This window comes from Ixodes scapularis, unplaced genomic scaffold (assembly GCF_016920785.2).
Source record: "Ixodes scapularis isolate PalLabHiFi unplaced genomic scaffold, ASM1692078v2 PGA_scaffold12__126_contigs__length_90152505, whole genome shotgun sequence".
In the NCBI taxonomy this organism is placed as follows: Eukaryota; Metazoa; Arthropoda; class Arachnida; order Ixodida; family Ixodidae; genus Ixodes; species Ixodes scapularis.
In genome coordinates this window covers 6,691,067-6,706,221 of record NW_024609838.1, presented here as the reverse complement: position 1 = coordinate 6,706,221, position 15,155 = coordinate 6,691,067, and the positions used below count along the sequence as shown (strand labels likewise).

At 46.9% G+C, this 15,155-nt stretch overlaps 2 protein-coding genes across 2 annotated transcripts in view; one reads left to right on the top strand and one right to left on the bottom strand.

Moving 5' to 3' along the window:
- The first annotated feature begins 4 nt into the window (after window positions 1–4).
- Window positions 5–12,343, top strand: LOC8031515 (glucoside xylosyltransferase 1). The gene is made up of 6 exons (XM_029994581.4): window positions 5–673; window positions 1,809–1,956; window positions 5,552–5,683; window positions 7,936–8,128; window positions 9,268–9,581; window positions 10,393–12,343. Exons 1-6 carry the CDS (start codon window positions 489–491, stop codon window positions 10,525–10,527), a joined length of 1,107 nt encoding a protein of 368 aa, XP_029850441.3. The 5' UTR covers window positions 5–488; the 3' UTR covers window positions 10,528–12,343.
- A 2-nt stretch (window positions 12,344–12,345) lies between these two features.
- Window positions 12,346–15,155, bottom strand: part of LOC8031530 (multiple PDZ domain protein) — a 99,749-nt gene continuing 96,939 nt past the window's right edge. Inside the window, exons 33-34 of the mRNA XM_040219980.3 lie at window positions 14,485–14,681; window positions 12,346–13,836 (exon numbers count right to left, since the gene is read on the bottom strand). Of these exons, the coding sequence (XP_040075914.2) occupies window positions 13,458–13,836; window positions 14,485–14,681 (576 nt within the window). The 3' untranslated portion in view covers window positions 12,346–13,457. The remainder of the gene's footprint in view (window positions 13,837–14,484; window positions 14,682–15,155) is intronic.

Genomic DNA, 15,155 nt, shown 5'->3' with positions numbered 1-15,155 from the left:
TATTTTTAACTTTTCATTTGCACTAAATGTGTACGTGAAAAATAAAACTAGAAAAGTTTTAGCAAATTTATGTTGCGTTAAAACTAACCACAAGAAAGTATTGATGCTGGGATTCTAGAATACTTCGAAGAGATGAGTCAAACTACACACATTAATTTTCTTACTACACCAAAGACACAGACCCAAACCAATCCACTGCCGTGTTTCCGTCCGTGCGTTGCGCGTTGCGTCGTTGCGTTCTCAACACGGATCGAGGCCCCTAATCAAGGCTCCTAATGCATTACGGATGTGCGGTCTGTTGATTCCGTCGGAGCCGACCTCTGTGCCGGTGCATATCGCGACGTAACGGTGCTATCTTCGATGGTGCGGAATGCTGCGGTCGCAATGACGCCGACCCCGCTGCGGTTCCCCACGTAGCCGTCGCGCAGTGGTCAAGCGCGCCCGTGCCTCCGTCCGGCGATGTCGCGGCACCCGTAGCGGTCGCCAGCATGGGCCAGAGGTCGCACCGCTTCGTCTATTATGTGCCGTGCTTGGTCGCACTCTCAGTCGTCGGCTGCCTGCTCGTCCTGTTCAGGGAGCGGCCGTACCTGGCGTCGTACCGTGGCCGAGACAGTCGAGGCAAGGTGGCCTCGCCGTCCGCCCCGACACCGGAAGTCACGGCGAGCCCGAGACGGTACGGAGCCCGCGGTTACCTTTGACCTTCGCTCGGGGCCTTTTCGTCTCTTATAAGGAATGTGCTCGTTATTAAGCGGATGAGCCTTGTATTATGGTTGCAAAACGCTCCGTTTTGCAGCCACGCGACAGGGTGTGTTCAGTCGATATCTCATCTAATGATGCGCTTTTGACCTACCTAAAAGACAATTTCACACGTTCTCTCTAAAAAAAAAAAAAAAAAAAAAAAAAAAAACAACGAGAAACTGAAGCACATATATCTGTAACGTCAGCTTCAACATACGACAAAACTGCGACAGCCATGCTCCGGTAGTTCTCGACAGATTGTTCTCCAGAATATGCGGCCTATTAGAAGTTACGATATCCGATATTTTTGTCATATTTTCACTTCCTGTCTCGCCAAGCATCACGGCCATTTTCGTGAGACTGATGACCGTGATGCAGTTTGCAAACCTGAAACGGCTTCAGGATTCCTCAGAGTAGTTTATTGTTATGTTTGTACTGCAACAAGAGTTACAGGTGCAAGCGGGTAACTATGGCAGGTGCTCCCACTGCACGAGCTAATGCGAAGTGCAAGTCGTCTGCTACTAGCGCGTGAGTTGCGGTGTTGTCAGTACGACGTCGAGTTCTTATTGGGTTTGATTGCAAGGATAGGGGATAGGCCTCAACGCTAGATGCGTTGAAATCTACCCAGTATTTGTTTTTTTTTAATCAGCCAATAAGAGCCTGGCATTCTGACATCATCGCAACCCCTGCGTGAGAATTAAGCAGACAAACTTGCATCGATTCCCAGTCCCGGATAATACCAATGTCAAATATAAGCTTGCAGTATTTAGCAAAATACTAGCCTAGGCGTTGCAACGGTGCTCCTGACCTTTGGCGAAATGAAGTACTAAGTAAAAAAATGAGCTGCCACATGAACACTTTGCATCTCTAATTTTGTTACAGGAATTCGATTGGTTTATCCACGAAACCCGGCCCCCCCTGCTTTTAGGGGGCCATTCATATTCTGGATAATTCAGGCATAAGCAAGGCCACTTTTTCTCGGAGGCATCACCAGCCGAGACCTTTGGCACCAAGTCCCACACTGTCCTAAAGCTCACTTGAAAGGTGACCGGATGGCCTCACTGATGCAGGGAGCCCGTCAAGCTGGCGATGGTCACCTGCGGGGACCACCTTAACATCACTCTGGTCAGCCTCAAGTCTGCCGTAGCCTTCTCCAAAGCACCCCTGCACCTGCTGCTGTTTGCCAGCGATGCCTCCATCCAGCCTCTCCGAGAGCAGGTAACGCTGACTGCACTTTTTTACCCCCCCAGACTGAGCAGACACTTTTTTAAAGTGTTCTCTTATAAATATTTGCTATTTTTGGCAGGAACGTCTTGCAATGCTGCTTAAAAAAAAAAAAATAAAAAGAAAAGAAAAATATATTTTTCATTATTAAGAATGTGGACATATGCGTATAGTGGATATTGAGTTTGAAGCAAATCCGAAGTGAATAGTGGCTTTGGTCGAATATTTTCTAATTGAATATTGAATAGTCCTAACTTTTTTGCTACTGCAACATGCTTAACCCCGCTGTACTTGTGAAGGTTGTTTTTTGTGAAGATTGTATTTATTTAAGGGCTCGAATTGAGCTAGTTGTTAGATACTTTGCATGGGTCGGCTTGAACTTGTGTAAAGAGAAAGAATTAAAGGGAGAGAAGAAACCAGCTCTGCTGTAGAACAATCTGCCACAGTCAATAAATATTTATTGACTGTGGCAGATCGTTACTTTGTATTTATTGACTCCATTTTGATGGCAAGTAAACAATGAAATCAAACCTATTGGGAAGGAGATCCAACCGTTGCGCCCCTAGTGACTAAATTTAGAACTACACCGATGACATAGATGATTCGTTAGTATTTTGACATGGCCCACACAGTCGAACATTGCGTCTGGTTGGGGCTCGTGTTCAGTCGCTTAAGCCGAACATTGATGCAGCATCTTTCTCGACTGAGAGCGAGGAAAAAATTGGGCACCAGTCATTTCCAGTCTTTGCCCCATCTAGTGAAAACAAGCTAGACATAGCACCCCTTATAGTTGCATCTCTTCGCCAATACTTGCCATATGCAAATATGTCTTCTTCAATCATATATCACAGGTTGTCAAGGCATCTTTGCCTAACATATACTCATGAATGCCAGTTTAGGTTAAAACAAAACAAAAACAACATTACTGCAGTGTAAATATTAACATTCACCAAATTTCCATTTATTTTTAAATACACCAGGCACGCACGTACACCATCCCTCTTTGGAAATAAGCTTTCCTCCTAACCGCGCGACTGTGATACTTGTATGTTTCCAGGTGTTGATCGCGGCGTGTTGGCTCCGTTGAGTGCGCTTCTTACAAAGCACCGGTGCACTGCGGAGAAGCCGCCACCAGGGAAGCGAGCTCCGTGGGTCTGGCTTCCCTGCAGTGCATCGGTGTTTGGTAGGAAGCGCACTCGACGGGGCAAACCCGCCGCCATCAACACTTAGAAAAATATGAATATCGCAGTTGATATCGAAGAGAATATCAAATAGCATGTTATTCAAAACTTCTATTAGGAAATTCGAATATTTGCGCAACAATACTACAAAATGTAACAAGTCCGCAATAAAACTTAAAAAAAAAAAAAAAGTTTGATTCATCGACTCAACTAGATAATAATCTCGATCTAGTTTTGTCGTCCCTTGACCTCATCTACTCTATTGTCCACAGTAATGGTTGCAGTGACCATAAGTTGTTGCAAGTTACCCTAAGTCTGTAATTTCTCGTAATACATACTTCAAGAAAAGTTGAAGATATTGTATAGGGATGAGCTATATCATCTTATTTGGCGATTTGTGCCACTGCTTCGTGTACACAGTCACGACTGTCATCCTTTACAATAATATTATAAAGAATTGAAGAAACAAAAAGAAGATAACTTTTCAAGAAAACTAAACAAAACCATTTTGTAGCAGCTTGGAACTCGTATTGTGACTGTCTAAAAAATTATACTCAACAGATTAAACTGGCTAAAAATGAATAGTTCAATAACGACCTGCCTATAGATCCGCTTGTTTTATTATAATTGTCGTTATACGTCTAGCGTTACTTTTATGAAATCAACTTTGTCACTCCCGCCCCTCTTCCTGCGACGTAAGCTTTCACACCTCTCTTTATTTCACAGAATTAATTTTTATACCTCTGTGCTTTGCAACAAATTAAGCACCCGACCCTTTTATATTTCTGCTCGTCATGATCATCAGCACAAAGTTGAGGTACCTATCGCTATTTCATCTACATTCCATTCTTCTTTTCTTCTTTCCACATTCCTCGACTGGAACCACCTTCCCGGACCAATTGCATCCATCACAGACACTGTACTTTTAGAGGCGAAGATCCTTAGGGTCTAGCCTTGTCTGGCGTCCGTGCTCACATCGATTGCCATCCCATCTGTCTTCTTAAAAAAAGAAGAAAATGTTTGCACAGTCGACAAGATTCGAACCTGTGCGGGGAGACCCCAATGGATTTCTAGTCCATCACTTTAACCACTAGGCCACGACTGCGGGATGAGTCTCTGAGATGGCTCTGAGATGTGGTAGTAACTCAAGAGCTGGGGATGTCATGGATGAAACATTGCTTGTAGCCGCTCAACATCTATACAGGAGAGGGCACTGCGGTCAAATGCGTATATAATCGCATTAAAATTTGCATGCATTGGCTCAATGTTTATAGACGAGAGGGCGCTGCGGCTAAATGCTCAACTGCGTATATAACCACGATCCATATCACACATTCTCTTTCTGACATGGACCGTTGACTTAAGCGGTGGAGGTGCTGTCTCACGGCTTCTAGCGGATCCAAGCTGATCCGCTAGAACCACTGGCTCTGCATTTCACCGACCATAAAGCAGTAATAATGAAGTCGAAACGCAACCCGGAACCCAGCAGTACCTATGAGCAATAAAAAAAAATCAGCACCATCAGCACTACCTATGAACAAAATCAGTATCATGAGTGCCACCAGAGCTTCGCCCCAATCAACATCATTTACCAGGTGGAGATGCGGTCATTTTTTTTAGGTCCGCTCTAACTAATCATTGTTCTGTTGAGTGTGAATAACTAACTGTACATTGTTTTGGAGGGATCTCAATTTTGCTGTCCCCCCCTGTAATGCCTTTGGGCCCTGAGGGTAAAGCAAATAAATAAATTCATAAATGTCATGCAAACCAATCCTAAAAAGATTTGGAAAATGGTTTCAAGAAAAACGTTAGATCTATTAGTTTGAGAGACGACAAACGTTTCCCTGTCCCTGAAGGATCCTGCCCTTCAGTGATTGACGACTATTTCGCTTCTGTTTTCACCCGTGAAAATCCTTTGAACATATCTCCGCCACCGGTGTAGCCAGACTTATCGATCACCTCAAAGTTTCATTTTCCCCCAACCTGATAACATCTCACCAAAAATCCTTAAAAAACACAAATAAAATATCAAGTCAGTTTGCATCATTATTATCTGCCCAATCGTTGGTAAAGGTACGTCTTCCTTCTCACTGAAAAGTGGGAACCGGTCTTCAAAGATGGTGATTGGTCGTTACTATCAAACTAGAGACCCATATCATTAACTTGTGTACCGTGCAAACTCCTAGAGCATATGATCTTTTCTCAAGTCGTGACTCATTTAGATTAAAACCACTTCTTTCTTGACCACCAATATGGCTTCCGGAGGGGTTTTTCTTCCAAGACACGCACTCGTGCTTTGCTGAAATCAGCAAAGCATGAGTGCATGCCTTGCTGATTTTAGTGCATTTATGTGCAGAAATAACCTCCCATGATGAGCTCACATTGCTTCCCCCGGCAATCTTGTGCAGTTGCTGCGGTGGCCAGCTGAGGTGCTGGAGCGTGTCACCTTTGAAGTGCATCCTGTCAGATTCCCAGAAGAAAAGGGCGACAAGTGGAAGAAGCTATTCCAGCCGTGTGCTTCTCAGCGCCTCTTTTTGCCCGTACGTACGGATGGTTTTCCTTAATACTCCTTAAAAGGATGCTGAACCGAAATCTCGATTCCCCAAAACACGGCAGCAGAAACATGCCACAAAATGCTAGAGACACCAAAACATCACTCGTACAGCGATATCTGGAACGGATGACCGTATTTAAAAAAAAAAAAGGAGGCGGATTTGACAGATATGTTTATGTCTTGTTTCTCCGAGAAGGAGAGGGAACAGCCTCGCATCTTCTCCGCCTCGCCGCCTTGATGGGGCGAAGTGAAGAGAGGAGGAAACAAGATATGTTGACGTCGCGCGCCTTCTCGGCCTCTTTCCGTCTCAACCTCTTTTTCCAAAAATATGGCTGTCCATTCGAGATGTCGCCTTACGAGTAGTGTTGTAGGGATTGTAGCGTCCCGCCTACATCTCCTGCATTTTTTTTTTAAATTCAAATTTTGGTTCCCTATTTTTTAAAAGATCCTCAACCTTTCTTTTTTTTTCATTTATTGTGTTCAAATTTAGTCTACTGATGTATTTCTCAGTGGCGATTTAAAATATGCAATTAGTTTTCAGATAGTTTTACTGGATCCTGAAGTATCAATAAATTTGTGATTTTAATTAGGTCCTCGTTACAGGTTGTTAAAGTAAAATTCTTCAGAGCATATCATAAACGTTTTTAGAATTGCATTCACCAAGACATGTTTTGTGCAGTGATGCTATTTAAGCCTGATTTCATGACATTACATGGCTGAAAAAACATTTTGCAATCAAGTTGCACAAAATTGGAGGTTATATGTTTTCGAGACTAATTAACTAAAATTATTGTATGACATATAAAGCAACAAAAATAGCATCACCACACAATGCATGTCTTGGTGAATGCAATTCTATCAAAATTTCTGATATATTCTCAAGAATTTTACGCTAACGACCCGTAAGGAGGGCCTAATTAAAATTACGAATTTATTGATAACTGAGGATCTAGTGAAGCTATCTGAAATGCATATTTGAAATCACCACTGAGAAAAACATCAGTGCACTAAATTTCAGCATAATAAATAAATAAAAAAAAAAAAGTTATTAGGACCAGTGTTTCCCCTCTCAATCGATATTGCTCAAAACCATTGACCAGGCACGACGCCCACGGTTGATACCAAGCTATGTTTCTTTCAGTGCATTCTTTTAGAGCAGCCATTTCTGGTTGACAGACCTTAGCTGGCTGACATATGCTTGTGTAAGTGAATGTAGCATGCTAGTGTCGCTGCCTCGTGTCAGCACTGTGAATACAGTGCTGACACGTGAACACGTGCTGACAGTGTGAATCTTGAGTAGGAAAAAGACGTTGATATGTTTTGCCAAAGGGACTAATATGAGCGAGAGGCATTGTCATTTATTCTACATTACTCCGAACCATCATGCATTATCTGCTGTAGATGATAATTGTCGCAGCTTTTTGTATGCACTTGTACGAAAGTGCTTTTTGGTCAGAGCACCTTCAGAAGCTGCATGCAGTTTTACACCCGCCGGCAATATGAAGGTGAACACCTAACCTGTTTTCTTGCCTGTTTTACGGCTCCCTAAAGCTATATTAACTCCCAACGTCTTAAATGGTACGTGGCTTGGGGTCTAAACTTTGCGTTCTAACCCTTTTCTGGAACAGAGCTTGTTCCAAAACTTGCAGGAGCGTCAAAAAACAAGAAGAGGGTTGTTCTCCTTTATATCGCTCACGGGTGTACATCGATGCTGCCGAGCGTCCTTGAGTAGAAGCTTTGTTTTGATGTAGCCTGCACTTTTGCATTACGATAGTCATGTTTCCAAAATTTAAACACGATTGACAACACTCCCTAGTTTATGGTATCTCCAGGCATATTTTGTCACCCAGCAGGACTTGCGGAATAATTATGTGAAATGGCTTCGCAGAAACACGCTTTTTGTGTTCTGGATGGCTCAGCTCTGCTAAGCTCTTCGAAGTCCTTGAATGGGATTGCAAAAATGAAACAATAAGAGTCGACAAAGACATCAAGCAACATGAAAGAGCGAACGAGAAATGAAAGGATGCACTTACGCTTAATTTTTATTGGATTATGGAAGCACTTTCTGAATGTGTCTCCCATGTCCTCCATATTATAGTGCATGTAACTCAAACAAAGGGCGTTGGCTATTGAGGCTGGAGTAGCCCTTTGAGGACTGCACAATCTACAGAGCTTCTACTTAACCCTATCCAGGACAAGGCAAAGCTCGGGTGTGACAGCATTTTTCCCCACCCACAGAGCGTGTTGCCGGAGGAGGATGCAGTTCTGTACGTGGACGCCGACGTGATCTTCGTGCACCCTCCTGAAGACCTCTGGAGCCTCTTTGGCGCCATGAACGACAGCCAGCTGGCGGCGCTGGTGCCAGAAAGCGAGGATTATGCCACCAACTGGTACCGGCGCTTTGCACGCCACCCGTTCTTCGAGCCCTTGGGTACGCAACTATGTTTCCATTTTATTGAATGCTGCCACGTTCTGGAGGGTTATTCTTGCATGCGCGGCCGTGCCTTGGGGAGTTCTTTTTATTCGGTCGGAAAGCTTGAAAAATTATATTTGCTCTAAAATGTTAATTTTGTTTATAATGTACAGGAGTAACACGTTGCTTTTTGTTGTGTTAAAGTACAAAGAAAGACGCCATTAATTTTTACATGTTTGATACTTACGGCAGGTCATAAAGACGTGTTTTCACAAGAAAGTTTTGGAAAAAAACAAATGTCAGGCTTGGCTCGTGAGTAATCCCAAGGCTTTGGCTGTCACTGAGCATATACTCATGCCCGAGTCGTCGTCGTCAATTTGCTGAAGGGACGCCTTAATTTTCGCATCTGTGAAAATTTTGCACTGCTTCTGTGCATCCATGATCCAGAACGAGAAGAAAAACAAACATTTCCTACCAGAGCAATTAAATTATTTTGCCAGCCAGCGAATGCAAATAAAACCAAAAGATTTTGGTATTGTGTTCGATAGATGCAGCACTTATTACCTCCGTCAGAGATTGGCACCTGTTTCGTGGTTCGTTCCCTCCATCCGAGGCTGGCCAAGATGCTCAACACCGATTTGAAATGAAAGCTAGGGTCCCGATCTAGATGGATTCGGAAACAGGTGCCACTGTATGCCACCAACAAAAAGTAAATATTGCTCCAGCAGGAAATACCGTAAAGACCGAGCAGGAACTTCCATCGCAATAACCAGCCACCCGCTACTTTTGAAATAAGCGAGGGACATATTGAGCGTCCCCAACTAGCTTAGAGAGATCTGCCTCAGTCACTCCTCCCAGCGTGCTCTGCAGTGAAGCTCAGTGAGCACGCATTGATGCTTAGCAGTGAAACCCACCCTACTTTGTGGCCCCATTTTTGCTCTCCGACTCGATAAGCAAGCGTGCCCCAGTTTTTCGAGATCTAACTTTTGGGCGAGTGTTTGCTCAGTATTTCACAGCAATGTTGAAGATGACATTGTACAATTATCTCGCGGAGGATGTCCGTTTCCAACGAGTCAACAGGCTCCCTCGTCGGAGAGCCATTACATCCGAGAATTTACAGAGAAACACTCGGCTTCTTCGGGCGTTTACCCCCGCAGGAGTAAATTCGGGAGTGATGCTGATGAACCTGACGAGAATGCGCGCCTTCGGCTGGGAGTCCCTGATGGGGCCGCTGCTGACAAAGTACGAGCGGAACATCAGCTGGGGCGACCAGGACCTCATCAACATTGTGTTCCACGACCACCCCGACAAGCTGCTGGTGCTGTCGTGCAAGTGGAACTTCCGCACGGACCACTGCATGTACGGCCCCAACTGCCTGGGAGCGACGGCTGCACTGCTGCACGGCAACCGCAACGTCTTCCAGACCAGCAAGGAGCCCGCCTTCAGGGCCGTCTATCTGGCCATGCAGCAGGCATGTGCCCCTTCCTCTCAACTGGCATGTCCGATCGAGTGCTTTCTGTCGCTCCCCAAAACAGTATGCAAAAGAGCAATACGATAACCTCCTAACGTTGTATCTACTGCTCCAATGTTACGTTTCGGAACTCAAATCGTTGCAAACGACAGCTTCGTTTTAAATTTTGTTTAAAACGGGCCTTTACTGCTACAGTAAAGGCCCGTTCAGACTCTTGCGATCTCTTAGAATCTGGTGCCTTGGAACCTCTTAATCTCTCTTACGAGGACACACTGGCGCCATCTATTGGGTAGCAGTGTAAACTTGGCGATCCGGCATATTTATTTCTCTAGCAACCTATCCTTTCTTTCTTGGCTCGAAAAACTTTTGTCAACGTTACAAAAAAACCTTTCTTATAGCTATTACGCACATTTGACCTCGAAAATCCTGCAAAACCTTCTCTCTTGTGAAATGCAGTTCCAGGTCACCGCATAGATGGTGCCAGTGTGTTCTGTCGTCCTAAGAAATTTTAAGGGGTCTCAACAGGTCTCGTCTCTCTCGGTCGTACTCGGTTGCAAGAGTGTGAAGTGGTCTTAAGGTCCATTCACGCTCTAGGACCGAGTTGTTGCCATCTCTCACAATGAGAGAAAACACCGGCCTGATCTATCAGGTGACCCCGTAAGAAAAGGCTGTTTCTAACATTTCGAGCCAAGGAAGAATGATGCGAAGCCAGTGTTCCACGGTGTGCTTTTGTCGTAAGCAGTCGCAAGTGTGTCAGCACGTGCGCTGGGAAAGCGGAGCTGCTTAAACAGTGTCACCGTCGCGTGTGCAGTACCAGCTGGGAAGCAGCCTGCTGACCGGCTTCCTGGATCCCCTGGAGAAGGGTCTGCGGAAAGCCCGGACGACGCGCTGCGGCCAGGAGCTGCTCGGCCACCTTGCCCAGTGGAGGGAGCGCCAGCTGCTATGACCGCCGCACGATTCAGCGAAGGAAAGGATCTAGATAGGGCCGTACCATTTGCAGTTGGAAATTTGCCACGAAAGTAGTCTCAATACCGCAACCTTTGACAGCAGCCATCTTGAAGTCTGAAAGCCGGTTACGTGTGCATCTCGGCACTAAACGCTGCATTGTGTGCGCGGAGTATGTGAAGTCTGGGTTTCTTCAGCAAAGTGCTGATGCAGTGCAAAGTCTGTGCAACCCTACTTCTCGTGGCCCGGAGGGTCTAGTTTGTGCAGACCCTCTCACGTGCCCCTTCTCCCCTTGAGAAATTTAGTGCTGTGAATGGGCCCCAATATGTAACCAATTTGGAATTTGAGACTGGAACAATTGGTAAAACTACATCAGTGAACATTGGGGCAGTGGCAAAAAGTAATCTACCATAACCTTTCTATTATTGTTTCAGCCTGGTCTTTTTGTTCCCCTGGGTATTGGCAATTCCGTAGCTTTTTTTTTTTCTGGTAAAAGATTGCAGGATCACAGGAACTAGTTCTCCGCAGTACTATTAATGAGACGGCTATGCACATCGAGCTGGTATACACTATTTCATGGACGTGACAAGCACAGTCAAAGGTTTTTTGGGATCTGGTGGGAAAAAATTGCTGCAAATAAGATTCAAGATGGTTGCTGTGGAATTATACCATTTAATTGCCTTGCGAAGCAAAGTTCTTTTAAAGTTTTGTAATGTCCATTAGACATGGCAAGGTCAGCAGTTTTCAAAGTCACAGCTGCACTCAATATTTTAGTATCACACCTAGGTGTAGTACTACTTTTTTGTGCTTCGAGGGGTGCTATTGCACAAGGTCAGCAATATATGAAGTATTTTTTTCTCGCTCAACGAGCCACAACGGCGCACAATACAAGAGAGTCATTGTTTTACTGCCTTTATGTCCTACGTCATTCCTTGGCATGCCTTAGATTTGAATTTCGAGATTGTTGAAATATGTGTAATGGCTTACCAAATGTGGTGCTCATGGTGGTGTCGCGACACGAGCCATCTACGCTCGATTCACGTAGACCATTAACGTTGCAACAGAGATGCTGCTATCAATGCCCAGAGAAAGTATTAAAGGAACACCACGCTAATGAGATCATTCACAGGCTTTGTCGTCGCATTTCATGAAGGACCAGGGCATCTGTAGCTTCGATCTCCACCTCGATTCGTACGAACATGTCGTTTTTGCGTAACTCACAATTTTAGTATTTGCTGTCCACGTGCGGAGGACACCCTTGTTTCAGGTATCCAATGTTTTTAGGGCATTTACATTTTCATGTTATTGCGAGGAGCCGATGATGGATATGTTTTTACTGGTGTTTTGCCCTTGGTTGTCCCAGGATAGTCTAGGTGTCTGAATTGTGCCATGTTGGCCATATATCCCAGGAACAATTTTTTTGCACTGTCACACAAGCAATCTTTCTATGAAAGTGCCTCCACACGTAGAGTGTATTCAGTGTGGAAGCGCACCTTTGCTTCTTCAGCGTGCTGTGTTCCGCTGCTTGGACTCTCTAAATTATTTTTGGGGCGCAACAGAAACCAACAACATTCATACTTGCCGGTGTTGCAGTGCCACAATGAATGCACATTTCAGTTGTCATCCCTTGCCTAAACAGGGCAAATGAAATGTGCCTCCTTTTAGAAATCTCATTTACGCCAGACGCACGACGGCCAGTGTGACACCACTTGTACGTATTATTGTATTATATTTATTTTCCGGGCCCGGCCGCGGTGCCGGCCAACGGGCGACACGCGTATGCCATGTTCAAGGAATAAAGCCAATTTACTCTCGTCCGTCGGGTGTGCCAGACCATGCTGGCGACTTTGTGGGTTTTATTTCTTTCTTGCATTCAACCACCGCTTCTTGTAAACTTTGTCTAAAACAAACCCTCGCCTCCCAAACGCGAGCTCCCAACAACGTCGCAATTCAAGCAACCGAGGGACAGCGCTCTGGGGCTGCCCGGCTATTATGTACAACGGAACGACTACTCGCCGGCCGGACGGTGCAGACTGGCTTTTAGGTGCAAATCAGAACGGGTCGAAACGATATGCAGTCTCTATTTGGTCCTTACGTTTCTCCGGACGGCCGCTTGAGGTGGCGGCGTCGTTACCCTCTTTTAATTCGGCCCCTCCCGACCGCGCGGGTTGCCATCTTTGGTCCCATCAAGCGCACCGCACGCGGGTGTTCGGCGACCCGCCTCCTCTCTTGTCGAGCGCGGCTTTTATTTTTATTTACTTTTTTTCCTTTTCTAGCTAGCATTTGTCTGATGAGAAGCTCAGAGTATTCAATAGAGTTTTCGAAGGTGGAGATGACGGAATGGGTGGACCCGACCGACGAAGTTTTCCCCGGCAAGGGCACTTTGCCGCACTGCCCATGGTCCCGCGACCCTCCTAGACGCCGCACGGTCCGAGCGAGCGCTTGTCGGTGTCGAGAGCTCGGCGACAACAATTCTGGCATGACTTCTGAGAGCACCTTAGCCAAACTTTTGTTCCTAAAGCAACCAGAAAGTAGCACTGCCCCCTCCCCCCCATAAACGATTTTGTTCAGGGCTCGGAACGCCCGCACGCTCTCCCCGTTCTGCACTTCCGTTTACGGTGCGATATGCAACAACGGTAAACGGGCAGTCTTTCTCGACCAACAAACGAACGACTCGCAAAGCCCCAAAAGACAACTGTTCGTTGAGGCTTTGCCGCACGCGCGTCGTGCGTGCCGCTCCGAAGAAACGTCCAGTTGCCGAGCAAAGCTGCCACGTTAAGAGAAAACCACGACGCAGTTCGTGTCGCGCAAGGAAAGAGACGTCGCGGTTGAAAGGCACGCCTGACGCAGCCGGAAGCCCGTCCCGCCGAGCGTCGTCCAATTGCGGGGCGCCACTGCGTCAAGCGGGCAGTGGCACAGAGTCTCGCACAATCACGAAGTGTCTTCCGTCGCACCAGAGAAGAGATCCGAGGGCGCGGCGGGCGTCGGACTCTGCGTCGGACTCGCCGACGGTGTGGTGGCCTCGGACGCGACGGAAGTGTCCAGCACTTCCAGCGTCACGGTGCCGCGGGCGTCGCGGAGCAGTTCTACCGCCTCCTGGTGCGTGAGTCCCTGCAGGGAGCGTCCGTTGACTGAAAGAATGGCGTGTCCGCGACGCAGGCGGCCGTCGCGGGCTGCCGCCCCGGACTCGAACACCGTCTTGACGTAGATGGGGAGGTCGCCGTGCTGCGAGCCTGCCCCGCCCACGATGCTGAAGCCCAGGCCCTCCGAGCCGCGCTCCAGAGAGACCAGTGTCGTCCCGTTAGCAGTGCTGCTGGGCGGAAACGGAGACGAGTTAGCCTCTCTCGAAACGAGACACTGCGCAGTCGTAAATTTACGAGCTAGTTCGGTGTGCGAGGAAGCTCACTCACCTTCAGGTTCCTTGGAGGCATGGAGAAAGAGAAATCCCTTTTATAGCAACAGCGGAATCGAGCAAACCGTGAAACCCCTCGCGCTTTCTACAGGGTTGGAGAGCTTTTGCAGCGTGGCACACTACGTATGTGCATTCCCAGATTCTTCAGCCTGGCTACATTCGAAAACAATTTTAAAATCCGGCTGTCATTAACGGCTGCTTGGGCCGAAAAAAAAGTATGCAACACAACGCGGTTAACTTGAGTGAGCGATCCCCCAGTTCTTTCAGTTTCCAGCTTAGAAGTGAAAGTCTGTTATAAAAGCTGCCAGGGTATTGAAAAATGTTCATAGGGGTCACTAGCTAAAGCGGTAAAATTTAGTACTCGTCGATAAAATGCCGGAGCAAATTGGGAAAAAGTGCTAACGTCGTTTTCGCGATTCTCTTTTCGGCCTTCATGTGGGCCAAGGCAATGACGGGGTTTGTTGCAGAGCGACTTAAAGAAGCTTGCGTTTCTTGAGCCGCCGGCAACCGTTGTTGCCGGGACGCCGTCTTCAAAAGGGCACTCACGAGTCCGATTTGGAGACCCGCTGGGAGGGGGTCCTGCGCAGCCGGCCCACCCGGAGGCAGATCTTGCCCAGGGTGGTCTTGAGCAGGGCGGCCGCATGCTCCTGGCTGGCCGTTGCCACGACCTGCCCGTTCACTTCCAGGATCTGATCCCCCTGGCACAGGCGCCCGTCCAGCTGGGCCACGCCGCCTCGCACAACCTGCCCACGGATGTTGCCCGGTCACTTTTCCATCCAGGGAAACTTCTCCCCGTCTTCGCATCGACGTTATAAAGTCTACAGACCTCGTAAACAACAGTGCTCACACTAGAGAGGGTTCTGTTTTCACAAATGGATCGCTAAACTGCAGTCTAAAAAAATATGATTTCACATTAAAAAGCACTAATAAAAGTCGTTACGTCATTTCCTTCGCAAGAAAAAGGACATATATTGTTAAATCTTACTTCAACCATGAGCAGAAACCGAAACTCGGGCTCTGTCTGGCAAGTGGCCTGGGGCAGCCAAAATCGTGGCTATCGCATAAATGAATGTCACGTTATCTTCCACAAAACGATGGGCGGGATCTGGGCGGGCCGGCGGGCCACCGTTGGGGCGCACGTGTGCCAGGCACAAGTGTCGTCGGCACCGCACTCTTCACAACGTTCTGCTGTCTACGACATTCGACAACGTCTGCAC

What these genes read in the sequence shown, in the direction of transcription:
- LOC8031515 (XM_029994581.4), top strand. Translation starts at nt 489, where the DNA reads ATGGGCCAGAGGTCGCACCGCTTCGTCTATTATGTGCCGTGCTTGGTC. An exon ending in GTCACGGCGAGCCCGAGACG is followed by an intron (nt 674 to 1,808) that starts GTACGGAGCCCG and finishes TCACTGATGCAG; the next exon opens with GGAGCCCGTCAAGCTGGCGA. An exon ending in CCCGTTCTTCGAGCCCTTGG is followed by an intron (nt 8,129 to 9,267) that starts GTACGCAACTAT and finishes TTACCCCCGCAG; the next exon opens with GAGTAAATTCGGGAGTGATG.